This window comes from Antedon mediterranea, chromosome 3 (assembly GCF_964355755.1).
Source record: "Antedon mediterranea chromosome 3, ecAntMedi1.1, whole genome shotgun sequence".
In the NCBI taxonomy this organism is placed as follows: Eukaryota; Metazoa; Echinodermata; class Crinoidea; order Comatulida; family Antedonidae; genus Antedon; species Antedon mediterranea.
In genome coordinates, this window is record NC_092672.1 from 31,233,881 (window position 1) to 31,248,760 (window position 14,880).

General features: G+C 33.8%; 3 protein-coding genes across 4 annotated transcripts; 2 read left to right on the forward strand and 1 right to left on the reverse strand.

Annotated features, from left to right (window-relative positions):
• The first annotated feature begins 449 nt into the window (after positions 1 to 449).
• Positions 450 to 4,970, forward strand: LOC140043847 (uncharacterized). The gene is made up of 4 exons (XM_072088319.1): positions 450 to 779; positions 1,747 to 2,019; positions 2,490 to 2,707; positions 3,465 to 4,970. Exons 1-4 carry the CDS (start codon positions 473 to 475, stop codon positions 3,732 to 3,734), a joined length of 1,068 nt encoding a protein of 355 aa, XP_071944420.1. The 5' UTR covers positions 450 to 472; the 3' UTR covers positions 3,735 to 4,970.
• Positions 4,971 to 5,422: 452 nt separating this feature from the next.
• On the reverse strand, positions 5,423 to 8,643 carry LOC140043848 (transmembrane protein 222-like). 2 transcript variants are annotated; one of them, XM_072088320.1, is made up of 5 exons: positions 8,464 to 8,643; positions 8,016 to 8,100; positions 7,442 to 7,561; positions 6,967 to 7,097; positions 5,423 to 6,304 (listed from the first exon to the last, which is right to left on the reverse strand). In XM_072088320.1, exons 1-5 carry the CDS (start codon positions 8,640 to 8,642, stop codon positions 6,226 to 6,228), a joined length of 594 nt encoding a protein of 197 aa, XP_071944421.1. In that variant the 5' UTR covers position 8,643; the 3' UTR covers positions 5,423 to 6,225. The 2 variants fall into 2 exon arrangements, with proteins under 2 accessions (XP_071944421.1, XP_071944422.1); XM_072088321.1 differs by lacking the exon at positions 5,423 to 6,304 and adding an exon at positions 6,370 to 6,498.
• A 64-nt stretch (positions 8,644 to 8,707) lies between these two features.
• LOC140043850 (peroxisomal membrane protein PEX14-like) lies at positions 8,708 to 14,855 on the forward strand. The gene is made up of 7 exons (XM_072088322.1): positions 8,708 to 8,848; positions 9,270 to 9,341; positions 9,453 to 9,642; positions 12,179 to 12,267; positions 12,606 to 12,708; positions 13,457 to 13,637; positions 14,100 to 14,855. Exons 1-7 carry the CDS (start codon positions 8,831 to 8,833, stop codon positions 14,455 to 14,457), a joined length of 1,011 nt encoding a protein of 336 aa, XP_071944423.1. The 5' UTR covers positions 8,708 to 8,830; the 3' UTR covers positions 14,458 to 14,855.
• The last annotated feature ends 25 nt before the right edge of the window (positions 14,856 to 14,880 follow it).

Sequence of the window (14,880 nt, forward strand, 5' to 3'; positions counted from 1 at the left end):
AAAGAACAATGAACAAAAGAAATTAGGATATACTAAACAAAAGTGACCTATGCAATGGTCAAACCGCCTAAAAATAACAATAGCAATCCTCAAACAAAGAACTACCTTCACTAATATATTTAAAATACAAATTCATCACCAACTACAATTATAGCCCAGGCCAAAACGAAAAGCCCGCCAAAATAACAAACCCCCTTCCCTAACAAAGAATGACCTTTCAATAATTTTTAAAAATACAAATTCTTTACGAATATAGCACAGGCCAAAACAGAAACCCCGCCAAAATAACAAACCATTTCTCTAACAAAGAATGACCTTACACTAATTAATAATACAATAACAGGAAATTAAACAATAGAAAACATAATATATACCCTGGGGATATGACATTCCTTTCCGGTCTGGTACAAAGAATGACCTTTCACTAATTATTAATACAATACCTGGAAATTAAACAATAGAAATATGAAATATGCCCTGGGGATATGACATTCCATTCGGGCCTGGAATACTTCTGCCCTGGGGGTATAAAATTATATTTTGGCCTGGTTTCCCTCTACCTCTACTCACAGCTTACGGAGTTTACTCAGAGGTGTATAAATGGGATTTCGCCAGTAATCAATTCCTAGCAGACTATTCCCAGATACAAAGTCACGGCGCTTTCTCTGGAAAATTATTCGCAGTGGATGGTACGCTGTACGCGGTAATAGTAAACTACTACGACGACGCAGCAGGTTACCACGCGGTTAAATCTCAAGTTTGGAGAATAAAAGAAAAAAGTAAGTAAATTTAAAAAATGATAATCAATTCAGTGTATAATTGAAGTACGAAAATGTTTAGGTAATGTTACCAGACAATGAGTGTGTATGCGTACGTATGCATATTTTAAGCGTGGTTCCCACTAGCGACGCAACGCAAGGACGTAACGCAACGCAAGTGAATTGACCAATCACAAGCGATGGCTTATTCGCCTGTGATTGCTAACTGTCTATAACTTCGCTTGTCATTGGTTAAAACGCTTGCGTTGCGTTTACGTCCTTGCGTTACGTTCCAGTGGGAACCAAGCTTAAGAGTTCAACTTATCTTCAGTGAGTGAGTCTGTGCCATCAACGATTAGGCCGAATGTTTACCGGAGCGCGATGTTTAAATAACACATTTGAGGCGCATTTGATAATGTGATTGTAGGTAGGTCTACTTATTTTCCGCTTAAAACTCTTTGTGTCAAAGTTTGATGTGCCCAAATATGGTAGTGCTATGTTTAAATATGGTACGGTGGTGATATGAATGACATCATCATGTCCATTATGGTCACATCACATTTAGACAGACAATGTAAACCGGGTTCAACACACGATTGTGACACAACACAAGGCGTCCTTCATAATCTATAATAGATATATTGCAATGTGCCGCTTACAAATAATTCGTAGCTGTTTTAAAGCTCTGTCTACACTATCAAACTAGTTTAACCAAAAAAAGTGATTTACCTAAATATAGTAGTGATGTGCCCAAATATGGTAGTGATATGAGGTATGTGCACATCACATATTTTGTCACATAATGTTTAAGAAGATTCAAACACTGAATGTGCTCATATGTCATCCAATTTTTAAAAACTTCTGGACTAAGTTCTGCAGCAAATATTTACTCTAAATTAACTTTCTGTCAATCAATTGAATTATAATGTGAAAGAAATAAAACTAAATAACTACGACAAATGATGTTGACATATTTTGCTTGATTCAGGGCGTTATATAGGCTGTTTTAGAGACCAACAAACCAGAGCAATGACAGGGGCTACAGTCCAGAGTGGAAGCATGACAATAGATTACTGTTTAGACTATTGTTCGGGCCAAGGCAGTCCATATTCTGGTGTGCAGCTTTCAAGCCACTGTTTTTGCGGAACAGCATACTCAACATACGGCGAGAGTGCTGATAGTGAATGTAATGTTGTGTGTGCAGGAAACCCGCACGAAAAATGTGGTGCAGGCTGGAGGAATTCAGTATACCATACAGCAGGTAAAAAAAAACACACTTATACTTTTGTTATGCTGTTCAAGTAATCTCAAATAGTGTAATGAAGCTGTAGCTTGGTGTGGTTAACGTGCTTGCCAATCCCAAGGTCCAGAGTTCAATCCTGACCTAGTGCCAGGGTTGTAATTCACGACTCTTTACTTTCAACTTCACTCCCTAAGCCTCAAATGAGACTATAGCTTATAAGCACGATACATTATTAAATAGTTTATCAATCCTGTAATTGGGGAGCTTTACTCGCTTTTGAGTGCGTATGAAATACAAAAATAATACACTGAGTAGGCATACTATGATGCCAATCAATAATCTTCTAAGTACAAAACAACGGTAATCATCTAAATTCATTTAAACTTTATTCACAATCTCGTTTGTACACATACTGGACTCTGACAATGAAATACGTCATTCATTAGTTAATCACGCATAACGGATTGTAACTAGAACCATCTCTTCAGGTAGCAAAGGATTGATACAGTCACTCGACGAATCAAATGCTGGCTCAACTGGAATCGACATTTTCACAAATGACGGAGATACTTACTTTGTTGTTGTCAATCATTTAAGTTGTGTACAAAATACAATAGTGTACATATGGGACGAATCGACTGATGAATTCAAAATTCATCAACGTATTCCTTTAGAACATTGCCCTGTCAGCACTACAGTTTTCAAAGTAAGTACAATTGTAAGTAAGTACCATTGTCAGCAGTGAGTAGGCCTATACCATTGTAAATAAAGTACTGTAAGACCATTGGAATTATGTGCCATTATAAGTACCATTACCATGTGTAAGTAAGTACCATTGTAAGTACAATTGTAAGTAAGTACAATTGTAAGTAAGTCCTTTATAAATAAGTACCATTGTAAGTACATTTTAATTCTTTTCGTCTTGGGGCCCCAATTGTAATATCCCCATATCAATACCAAACGCATAATCAGGGGCGGTCGCAGGACGATTTTAAGGGGGTTACCCAAGATTCCTCAGAGAGCCGTAGCTACTGAGTATTTGCGCCACAGGACGTCCGTAATTATTACAGAAATTCGCCCAAATATTACGGACGTAGGGAAATGAAGATAAATATAGTCGTCTTTTCCAACCCTGGACTTCTATAACGTTAACAGTTAATATATAATATGATGAAATGGGATCTAAATTTTAATTTAGTGGCAGAAAAAAACATTTAGTATGAAATTAAGGGTGTTGCCCGGGCAACTGGGGAAACACCCCTGCGTCCGCCCCTGATAATCCTTCTGTAAGTGTATAGAGGGAGGCGCTATCCTCACAGCGCAAAATAATATGGACCTCTTTCTTATACATTATTATAAGGTTGGTTTAGAAATCTCCCGCGTTCTCTGCAGAACATGCCATGGAAAGTACGTCTAGATTTAATTTAATCCACCTTCACGCATTGAATGTTATTTATTTACAGGTTGGTGGAGAAGTATTTATGATAGTACCCACACTCAGAAAATTATGGAGTTACACTAATGTTGACGCCGACCTCTTTACTACGACATCGCCAATATTTAAACTGGAGGGATCAATGTTCGTAAAGTACGGAGACATGACGTCGCACTCGTGTTATGGTATAACGTTTTTTGAGCGAGATGGGGAGTACTTTTTAGGTCAGTCAAATCAACGAAATGGTATTGATGGTACCAAAACTGATCCAAGTTTTAACATTTACCAATGGGTGTAGTTTGTCGAAGATCTTGCGTAGTATCCACGATGGTTGTGACGTCATAGCTTTTAGAGAAAATGGTCAACAACATTATTGCTTACAATGAAAGAATAATGCAATCATTGTTATCTCATTTGTCTGTTTTATTGTAAATTTTAAAGATGTATTGTCCCCCAAAAACATGAAAAATGAAGATTAATTAAATCAGACTTTGAAGTGTTATTTTGTAGTTTTAATAAAGTTATTCACATCCATAGAAAAAAAAACAAACAAAAAATAATGTTTTCACTTATAAAATGACAAAAAATGGTTAAATTCAAACAAAAATCCATTGGCTGGCAGCCAATTTGACAATTTTTGGCTTTAAATTACATTTTTTTCAGGTAAATACATTTTTTTTCTCGATCCAATTTTTTATCAAAGTGGATAACAATGGAATATTCAACAACAATTTGTTTAAGAATTATTTTTTCAGGGGGACAATACATCAATATATTTCAGCGTGTTTGACCTTTGATGATTCTCACATTTTATAAAAAATATGAAATGCATTCAAGAGGTGTGTGGCGCAGTGAGTTCGAATCCAACGCCTTGTCGCATTATCCAGACACTTTACTTACGTTTGCCTCTCTTCACCTATGCGTAAAAATGGGTACCCAGTATTAAAGGTCAAACATACAATGTGGTGATTACTAGCTGGAGCATATATTAATATGGGAGTATGTTTCCATACGTTGATGATCGAAGTAATAATGTGAAGCGTTTAAGCGTGGTTCCCACTAGGACGCAACGCAGCGACGTATTGACGCAAAGTGCTGTATTGCGTAATCACAAGTGGGAACCGACGACGCAATAGTGCTGCAAACATCTCAGGTTTGATTTCACGCAGGCGGGGGCAAATACAATTATTAGAAGGGCATTTTCTTACGTTGCGTAGATTGCGTCGCTAGTGGGAACCAGGCTTTAGACTAGACTCGGATGCTTTGTGCATTAAGCACTATATAATATCCATGTATTATTATGATGTATTGTTGGTATAATAAAAAAATTAAAACATTTTTATTAAACATAATCAAAATGTCCTTTAGAAGAATTTAAACACTTATAAATATGTATATTATTATTTCATAAATCTATTATATTTACATATTATTTTGACAACTAAAAACAGGAGTTGACTTAACCCCTGACCTCACTCAAGTTTGTGTGTTTTTAAAATTTATTCTATCATTTGATAAGAACAACTTTCTCTTTGTGCATAGTCCATGTTGCTTAAATATTTTGAAATTATAGATTCTGTAAAAATGTTTTATTGCACTAATAAATAGTAAATGTTTTCTCGTTATTTATGAATTATTATGTTAAGTACAAATTAAACGGATTTTTAAAATTATAAGTGTTATAGATTGGTCATCAATTAAATATTTACATACTTACAATCAAAATATTCTGTTACAACAGCAGAACCTAAAAACCAACAAAGTGTCCCCTAATAGAGGTTTCCCTTGATTAGAGGTGTCCACTGAATAGGTGCCCACTGATTAGAGGTGTCCCCTTAATATAGGTGTCCTCTCAATATAGGTGTCCCCTCAATAGAGATGTTCCCTTAATAGGTGTCCCCTCAATATAGGTGTCCTCTCAATATAGGTGTCCTCTCAATATAGGTGTTCCCGCCCCCCACTCCCCCGCAATAGAGATGTCCCCCCAATATAGGTGTCCCCTCAATATAGGTGTCCCCTTACTAATTATAGGTATCCCCTCAATAGAGGTGTCCCCTCAATATAGGTGTCCCCTTAATAAAGGTGTCCCCTCAATAGAGGGGTGTCCTCTTAATAAAGGTGTCCTCTCAATATAGATGTCCTCACAATATAGGTGTCCTTTCAATATAGGTGTCCCCTTAATATAAGTGCCCCCTAATACAGGTGTCCCCTTAATATAGGTGTCCCCTCAATATAGGTGTCCCCTTAATAGAGGTGTTCCAAAGCAGGGTTCTACTGTTCATGGCAGAACATCACTATTTAACAAACTGTTTTAACAAGTTAAACAATTTCATTATACTGAAGTTACTGCAGTAACAACATTTTATTTACTCTCTTTAACATGTTTATGCAATATATTTAGCAAGCCTTTTTTTGTAGTTCATACGCACTGTTTATTTCAGTGACTGCCCTCATGAACTTCTACATTGAAACAAACTAAAATCACATGTTACTGCTAAAACAAAATGTAGCTACTGCAGTAACTGCAGTATACTAGTTTTCACATGATCCCTATATTACAAGTCAAACTGGAATCTACACAATAACAAATGTTTAAACGTAAGTCAATCAGGTGTTCTTAAACATCACAATAAATTTTCATAATGACTAATTCCACACAAAAAATCAGTATTACAAATACAAAAAAGTAAAACAAATTTATACAAAAAACTTAAAAGTGAGAATGTTTACCATATATATACAAATATCAGTGCAGTGTTTGAAAATATGTTACAGTTGCGATATGATATCTAGAATATTAATACCAGTGCTATTATTATTCCGTATACAATCAGCGATGGTAACCATGTTTTCACAATTCCGCAAGCACTGAAAAATGGCAAAAACCAATTGTAATTTATATGACAGAACAAGTATAGTCAGCAAAATGGAGTGGCCAGACAGTAAGGCTTGGCAATACACACTAACAAGTATAGTTTTATAATGACAGGAAAGTTAAGTGGCCAAGTAGTAACTATAGCCATAAAATTGGCGCAGGTTCAAGTCACTCCTCAATCATAGTTCTGGTGGTAGAAGATTCTTGGATGAGATCTTATTATGCACTTTAAAAAACCAGTGTATTTTTCAGAAGAGTAGGGAGGGGACCCTTAGAGGGGAGTAAAGTTGTCTGTGTAGAATCCAGCCAAGTGGGTAGGTTATTAATCTTGCATTTAAAAATAAGATTTTTAATTTTTAGGACACTATTGAATGTAATAGAGAGAAAAGGAGACACTAATTTATACACTCAACTCTCCCAATACCGGACTCTCTGAAAACCGGAACTCTCCCAATACCGGACTCTCTGAAAACCGGAACTCTCCCAATACCAGACTTTTCCTGAACTCCAAACAGTCCCAAATTCATTTTTACCATTAAAAAACCATTCCGAATACCAGACTTTCCAGAAAACAAGGCATATTTGGCTAGCCCAAATGCATCCGGTATTGGGAGAGTTGACTGTATCAATAATTAATATAAAACAATATACGTACCCAACATATTTGCCTTGAACGAACATCTTGGCTGCCAATTTAACCATGTTCCAATGTTTGCTCTCCTGGTAACGCATATCATTTAGTGCCATAGCAACATGAGAGTGACAGTTATCACAGCATAAATTATGCTAATGAGGTAAATAAATTATCCTTTATTATCAGATTTATTATTGATTTATCAATTTTATTTCATGTCATTAAAAAAATTGTTAAAAATAGTACAGTTTTAGGAAGAATAATATCTTAGCATTTATACAATAATTAAGCATCATATTGTGAAGTGATTATCGTTAAGGTTGAACGTGCACCTACTTCTTTGATTGGCTCTGCACCAAATAATCACTATATCGCATGGTTAACCATGCCGATAGACAATCTACATGCACAGTGAGTTGACCATACTGATAGCCTCATTACATACGTATAAACAAAATGTTGGTTTGTAAATGATTCAATATTTTTTAATTCTTACTATTCGTGTTTTATATTCTTCTGATGCGTCAAATATTGATTGATCCCATAGACCTGGTTTTTCCATCCGTGGTGTACATATCAGGTAACGTGTTGGTTTACCAAATGCCATACAATCCTCCTATTCCACAGTAAAAAGGAACATTAGTGGTGGTGCTGTGCTAAAAGCAACTAGTTTGACAACAAAAGTGTGATGTGCCAATATATGGACATGATGATATCATTACTACCATATTTTGGCACATTACTATCATATTTGGGCACATTACTATCATATTTGGGCACATTACTATCATATTTGGGCACATCACTACTATATATTGGGCACATCACTACCATATATTGGGCACATCACTACCATATATTGGGCACATCACATTTTTTTTGGTCAAATAGTTTGATAGTGTAGACAGAGTTTTAAAAACTGTAAACATTGCATTGTAAATTTTCTAAAAATAAGAGGAGCTCAGGCCGGGTGAGGGTCACCCGACAGAGTTACACTGCAGATTTGTAAGTTAAATTGTTTTCAGACTGTGAAAAAACACACAATAATATTTAAATTTGCCTTGTCTTACCGATACGTAATATGGTCCTGCAAAGTCACGTATGATGCCTGCAGACGTTGCAATACCCATGTGTCCAATGAATGGAAATAGCCACCTATTATTATTATGCATAAATTGAAATTTAAAAAAGACATAAAATGTTTCAAATCTTAATTATTTTAAAATAATAATATAATTAATTTAATAACATTTTCGTATCAATCAATAACAAAATATGGAGATAAAATGCAGGTTAGGGGGTGTTTATTTATTTATCGTTCTCGCAATCCTTTACATGTTCTAAGGCCCTATAGCAACTTACAATACGTATGGATGATGCACCAATCATACTAAAAAGTCGGGCTAGGCCTAGGCGCGCTGGGAACCTTTGACTTGATTCCGGTCGACCGGCTTCTTTTGCTTGCTTGCCGATCAAAAAGTCAGTGACGTGTAGGCCTAAAAAAGTATAACAACTTACGTTAATAGAGGAATTGGTGTCCATACTATACAATAAGGATATCTAGACCTTTTGTGATCAATTAATGGATGCTGAAACATTTGAACATTACTAGAATGATCCATTTTATTTCGTTTATTTGCTTCGTGAATTTCAACCTCAACTCCGTCTTCGCTGTCAAAATTTTGGTTGTCGGCCATTATTTTTTTGTTTGTGCTTACTGTATATAGAGGGCGACATCCATGTTGAAAAAAGTTAACGCAACACAATCATCAAATTTTAAAACGAAACACAGTAGGCCTAGCCTAGGCCCTAGGCCTAAATATGATGTAGAAATTGTTACAAATAAACGTTTTTTTGTAATTGTACGAATTTGTTTTTTTTTACTATGTCATCAGATGTTAAGGTAGGCTTTAATAAAGGAGAAAATGTATCATTTAGTAATTATTACTCATAGTAAGTGAGGCAAAAGTCTCTCAACCAACCAAGTCCACTTTACAAGCAACACACTAGGCTAGGGCCTAGCTATAGAGTAGACACACAACAGGGGGAACCTACAGGCAGGTCAGCCAAGTGGTTGAATTTGCATTGTGCCACCACCACCACCAGTTTAGTGCAGAGGGTGTGTGGTGAAGAACCTTCTTCAGCGAGCCCTCAGCTTTGTACTTTTTAAAGTAAAAAAAACACATAAATAAATATAGGCCTAGCTAGACCTAGGCTAAATTATTAAATATTTAATATTAATATTAAAATCACTAATATTTATTAACAATAATTTTAATAATATATATTTTAAATTGAAAAATTAACCATTTTTATTCTTACAGTCACCTGTTCCGCAGATGGATAATCCACTGCTGCCAAGTGAAAATACATCTGATATTCCACGGGAAAAGTTGGTAGGCCTATGTCATTTTATGAATGATTAAACATATTTTTAAAAAATATACCATATATTAGACTGTTTTTTTTCTGAAACAATTAATCTTTATTTATTTTTTTCTTTTTAGATCGAAACAGCTATTAAATTTTTGCAGAATCCACAAGTACAGTCCAGTGCTGTCTCGGCTCGTAAAGCTTTTCTGGTAAAAAAAGGTTTGACCGATAAGGAGATAGAAATCGCAATTAATAGGTCCGGCGTTAATCAGGTCGCTCCGTATAATAAAGTAACACCTGCTGTCCCAGTCTCACAACCAATTGGTAATATATTGATTATTATTGTTTTATATTTCAAATTTATGATATGGGCAATTCCATGGTCACTCGCATTACACATTACAGTCATTTTTGTTAGTCTAAGCTTTGTACTTTCTATACTAATTGGATTTTTAAGTCAATGTTTTATATGAACATACTTTAGGTGCAAGTCTTTAATAAAATACTATAAAAAAAATTGTATGTCTTTTACTTCGACAATGACGCCATTGCGAAATTCTGTCACACGCATTACACAAAAAGGACACAACAAAAATTTGATTAGATTTGATAAGAACGTGTCCTTAAACTAAAAATATATGAATCAAAAGATCTTATTATATTTTTAATTGCTGTACTTTTAAAGTATAAAATAGGATAATAAAAAAATTCAACATTACATAGATTTTAAAAATATTTTACATTTTAACAAAAAAGTCCCGTCACTCGCATTACTGTCACTCGCATTACCGTAAGAAGTGAACTTAGTATTTACTAAGCAAAGCAGAAAGAAAAGTAGACAATAATTAAATAATGCAAAATTAAACCACTCAAAGAATGTTATATCAATTTTCAAGTAAAAACTTTTATTTCAACTCATTTGGATGAAGTTCTAAAGGACATCATCTATTTTTAACACTAACAGAACATCTTGATTTTTTACAAACACAGTAACAGAACACTTTAAATACGGTCACTAAAAATGAAAATAGAAAATTCAAACAGCCATTTTACAAATTATGGAACTCAAAGTTCTTCGCAAACCAGCATCAAGCATTCTTTTTGCCCTGGTAGTGGCTTTAGCGCAGCCATAGCACTTCTAAAAGGTGATGGCCCGTCTAATGCCAAAGCAGCCTTCTTTGCTCTGAACTAATAGCCACACGTTTTCTATTAGCAACTTTAAGAGCATCAATCTTCTGCTTCTTCAAAGCTAGTGGCAGAGCTAGAATTTTCTCTTTTCTTTTACTTTTTTACTTCTTTTCGAAATTTCATTTTGTTTGTTTCTGTATGAGGTGTATTTTCCCTCGGCTTTCAGTTTTTCTAGGTACTTTCTCTGTCGTTCGGCCATTTCTAAAGGCAGGATGCAAATGTGAATGATAATTTAAAATTATTTTTAAATAATAAGCAATTATATATTTTGTTTTTAAAACTACAATGCTTTAGACCTGGTGGTTTAAAATATGCCTAGTAAATAATAATATATAAATAATAATATATAAATAAATTATTATAGCCTTAGGCCTATGCGGTGTTTTCAAATTATAGAATTTGAAATAATTAACACTAACAATATAAGAAAAAAAAAACTTTAAAATTGTGATTAAATATAAATGTATACTTATTCTTACCTTCTTATCTTCACAAAAGATTGTACCAAATTTGATAAATCTCACCAGATTTAGTGTTTTTTATTTAATGAGCTCTTATAATGATTTGATTTTTCAAATGATTTAACTGCAAAAAGGTTGTTGCTAGGGATTGTGCCCTCAACAAACCTAATGCTATAATTATTATACTGTAGTGCCTCCAAATAAGGGCCAAATCACACATTGTATTATGAAATTAATGTATATACTAATTCTGGGACTAATTCATAACTAATGATAGATTAATTACTATTTTACTTTACAAAAAAAAGAGTTTTAGTAATGTCACTCGCATTACATTGTCCATTTTTTAACGTCACTCGCATTACATGTCACTCGCATTTCACTTTTCAATGTCTCAACAATTTTGTATTTACGGGGATTTTTTATTTTTATTTGTCAAATTTTAATTGTTCAAAGTAGTATAGCTAAATTATAAAATTTCATTAAAAAAAATTATCATCATGATGGTATAAAAAAAAAAAATCATTTTTTTTGTCACTCGCATTACATACCCTAATATATAACGGAATATACACAGCACTCCTATATGGGATATTCAACATTTGTAGTTATATCATATTTTCCATATATCTTAAGTGTACTACCGTATTACTTAGACATGTTACTTTATAAATATTGCTTTGTTGGGAAAATAATAATCAGTTAACGTAATTACCTATTTTTCACACCTAAAAAAAAATATATATTCAACATTGAATAAACGTAATTTTTTGGCTGCAAAAAGTCATAAATGAATTGAAAAAGTTAAAAACCTAGTTCCCACATATTCAAAGAGTAACATAAACACAAATTTTGAGCTGACTAATTAATTTGAATTTTTTTGGTCATGTCCATGTTTGCATGGAATTGCCCATATGCTACAGTAATTATGGTTCATTACGCTATTTAAATTTTGATGAGGTCATCAATATAAAATTATCAAAATTAAATTTTAGTTAAACTATATGAAAATATTTTCAGAAAGTTTAAGTTCGGCCTTTTTTCGTTTTTTTAAATGTTTTATCCTATTCTCTTTGATCGTTTATTTACAAATAGTTTCTTTGTGAAATCATGTTGCCAAAATGACGACTTGAAATGAAAAATATCTAGGCATCATATTAAAATAAGAAAACCTTTAATTTTGATGTGATTTTCCTTATTATTTTGTATAGTATCCTATCGACCCCAAGGATGGCGTGGATATACGGCTCTTGGCGTGGTTGTTGGCAGCCTTGCCTATTGTATATACAAGTTCTATCAGGTGATATTCATATTTGTGTATTTAGTTATCTTTTAGATCTGTATGTACATCTATTATTTTTTTTACATTTCATGCCAGTTTCAAATGTATTTCCATTTTTTATAATTGCAGCCATTTTCAAAACGTGAAATTTTTTTTTAAATACAATAAAATTTGTATAAAACCAAACTAAAAGTTGACATTAAAACAGACAAATACTTACTTTGAAATTACAGTAATGATTGTATTGTAATAGTGTAATTAAAACAATTTTTGTCTATCACTATTCAGTCTTAACCAAATCAATTTGAAAATATAGAATTGATGTAACAACTCTAATTGCTACTTTTTTTTTTCAGAATGTAATTGCACCATTTTTAACGAGGAAACGTGAACAGGTTGAAGCCCTTAAGGCAATGCAAGAGGCAGTGAAAGAACTCGGGGACAGTGTAGCAGAAACAGGTAAAGGTTTTAAGATTCACCATGATGCGATATTTCTTTTCATACATAAGTTGGAGACCCTTCATGAAACGTCACAAAATAAACATGAATATTCATTAGTCATATCCATAAGGTGTGACGTATGAATTGAGCTTACTACAATTCCCTAATGCAACTCTTTCCATCGAATCGTCTGTGTAGTCGAGTAGATTAGACTATGTACTTTACATTTCTATGTATGGGATTTGAATCCTATGGGCAACTTCTTTTACCTATAATGAGAGAGATTATTTAGAGGGTTAGGTTTAGATTAGTTATATTTAGGAAGTAGTTTTCACATAAGGGGTCCCCAACTAATGTACAAAAAATAAATTCACCAGTAAAGTATCCAGTATGTCTGACAACGTAACAACAAAAGAAACTGGGTGTAGCATCAAATTTCTTTATACCTCTTTTTTATGAATGGATGCAGATTTCTTAATTTAAAAAAAATGTATAATACTGTAGTTTAGGGGACTAACATGTCAGTTAAATTCCAGGGCAACACACATGCACAGTACAAACACAGGACATCTCGGAATAAAAAAACAGGTCTCGTCTGTGTGTTTTTCTTGGGAGATTTTCCCGAAAATTGTCTTCACACTATGCAAACCTGGCTACAAAAAAAAAAAAAACCTGGTTACAAGTTGTTACATTTTGCAGATGTGAAAAAAGTTTATTTACATTTTTCTGAAGATAGTTAAAGTTTATTTAACTTCCTTTCCCATAGTGAATGAGGTTCAGAAAATGGTCGACAGCATGAAAGTAAGTCTGAATAAGCAAGATCAAAAGCTAGACCAGCTAACATTGGATGTTGCCAGGAATAAAACAATGGAAACCACCGTGAAAAGTATTGACATCGGTGATATCAAAAGTGAACTTGTTTCGCTCAAAGGACTTGTGTTAAGCAGGTACAAGATATGACATAATCTGGGGAGTAGTGTAATACCTTGACACCTGAAACATGTTATAGGTTGACTTTTAGTGTCGTAGTAGAAGTTTCATGCATCACATTACTGTGAAACTGGACACATTACTGTGACACTTAAAACATGTTCTAGGTTGACTCATAGTGTTATTATAGATGTTCCATGTGTCACATTACTGTGACACTTGCAACATCTTCTAGGTTGACTCCTAGTGTCATGGTAGAGGTTTCATGTGTTGCATTACTGTGACACTTGCAACATGTTCTGGGTTGACTCCTAGTGTCGTGATACAGGAGAACTTACTGCAGTATTTTATTTTTAATGAATCCTCTTGATTGCCCATCCATGCCCACAATTCCTCTTCCTGAATTTTACATAATTCCTAAAACCTAATCATCTGATGTATTTTTACCCACAATTCCTCCTTATTTTTGTCTGCTTTAGAAACCAATTTCCTCGTACACCGAAACCAAGCCCAATCCCAGCATGGCAGATGGCGTCCAGTAAACCGAATGGCGATACAACATCGACAACCGAAACTCCGCCTGCAAACCACGTAGAACAGAGCGTTGATAGTGAACAAACTAGCGAGGCAGTATTATCAGAAACCGCTACTGATGGCCAAGGCAAAATTGCAAGGTCTTTAAGCGGTTCTTTCGAGGGGTCACTCAGTCCAAGTAAAATTGTACAGGGTACATATGAGAACGGTGGAATGCCGATTAATAATCACTTGGTCAACGGAGATAATTTCTCCGAAAATCACCATGACGATTCAAATAAAAGCGATGATTCTGTTGATTAGATTAACATAAATAATATTTTTAATTATAACAAAATTTAATTGTACTTTTTAAATGATTATTGGTCCTTTATTGTTGTGATTAACTATGTCACCAAAGACTACTAGAAAACGTAACAAAAATGATAAAGAATATTTATTTTAAAATAATTTTAGACTTTTTAAATACTGTGAATTCTGAAAATCACTGGACAACCAAGAAAAACATAAATTTAATATGTCTAAATATGGTGTAATAATCATGTTTTTAAATACAGTAATAATTCAAGTATTTTATGTTTATATGTTTGTTTTTTCAAGGGCCCTTTCCTTCACTCACTAAAGATGGTCGATCGAATAAATAAATATATTAAACAGATTATTTTTGTTGAAATTCGAGTGACTGGTGCTTTTAAAATTAAAATGTGTAATTCAATAAAAAATAAA

Coding starts and splice junctions, on each gene's coding strand:
- LOC140043847 (XM_072088319.1), top strand. CDS start 473: ATGCCCTGGGGATATGACATTCCATTCGGGCCTGGAATACTTCTGCCC. Junction 2,020..2,489: donor TTCAGTATACCATACAGCAG/GTAAAAAAAAAC, acceptor CCATCTCTTCAG/GTAGCAAAGGATTGATACAG. Junction 2,708..3,464: donor TCAGCACTACAGTTTTCAAA/GTAAGTACAATT, acceptor ATTTATTTACAG/GTTGGTGGAGAAGTATTTAT.
- LOC140043850 (XM_072088322.1), top strand. Junction 9,342..9,452: donor ATATTCCACGGGAAAAGTTG/GTAGGCCTATGT, acceptor TTTTCTTTTTAG/ATCGAAACAGCTATTAAATT. Junction 12,709..13,456: donor GGACAGTGTAGCAGAAACAG/GTAAAGGTTTTA, acceptor CCTTTCCCATAG/TGAATGAGGTTCAGAAAATG.
- LOC140043848 (XM_072088320.1), bottom strand. CDS start 8,642: ATGGCCGACAACCAAAATTTTGACAGCGAAGACGGAGTTGAGGTTGAA. Junction 7,562..8,015: donor CAGGACCATATTACGTATCG/GTAAGACAAGGC, acceptor ACTGTGGAATAG/GAGGATTGTATGGCATTTGG. Junction 6,305..6,966: donor GTTCAAGGCAAATATGTTGG/GTACGTATATTG, acceptor GCCATTTTTCAG/TGCTTGCGGAATTGTGAAAA.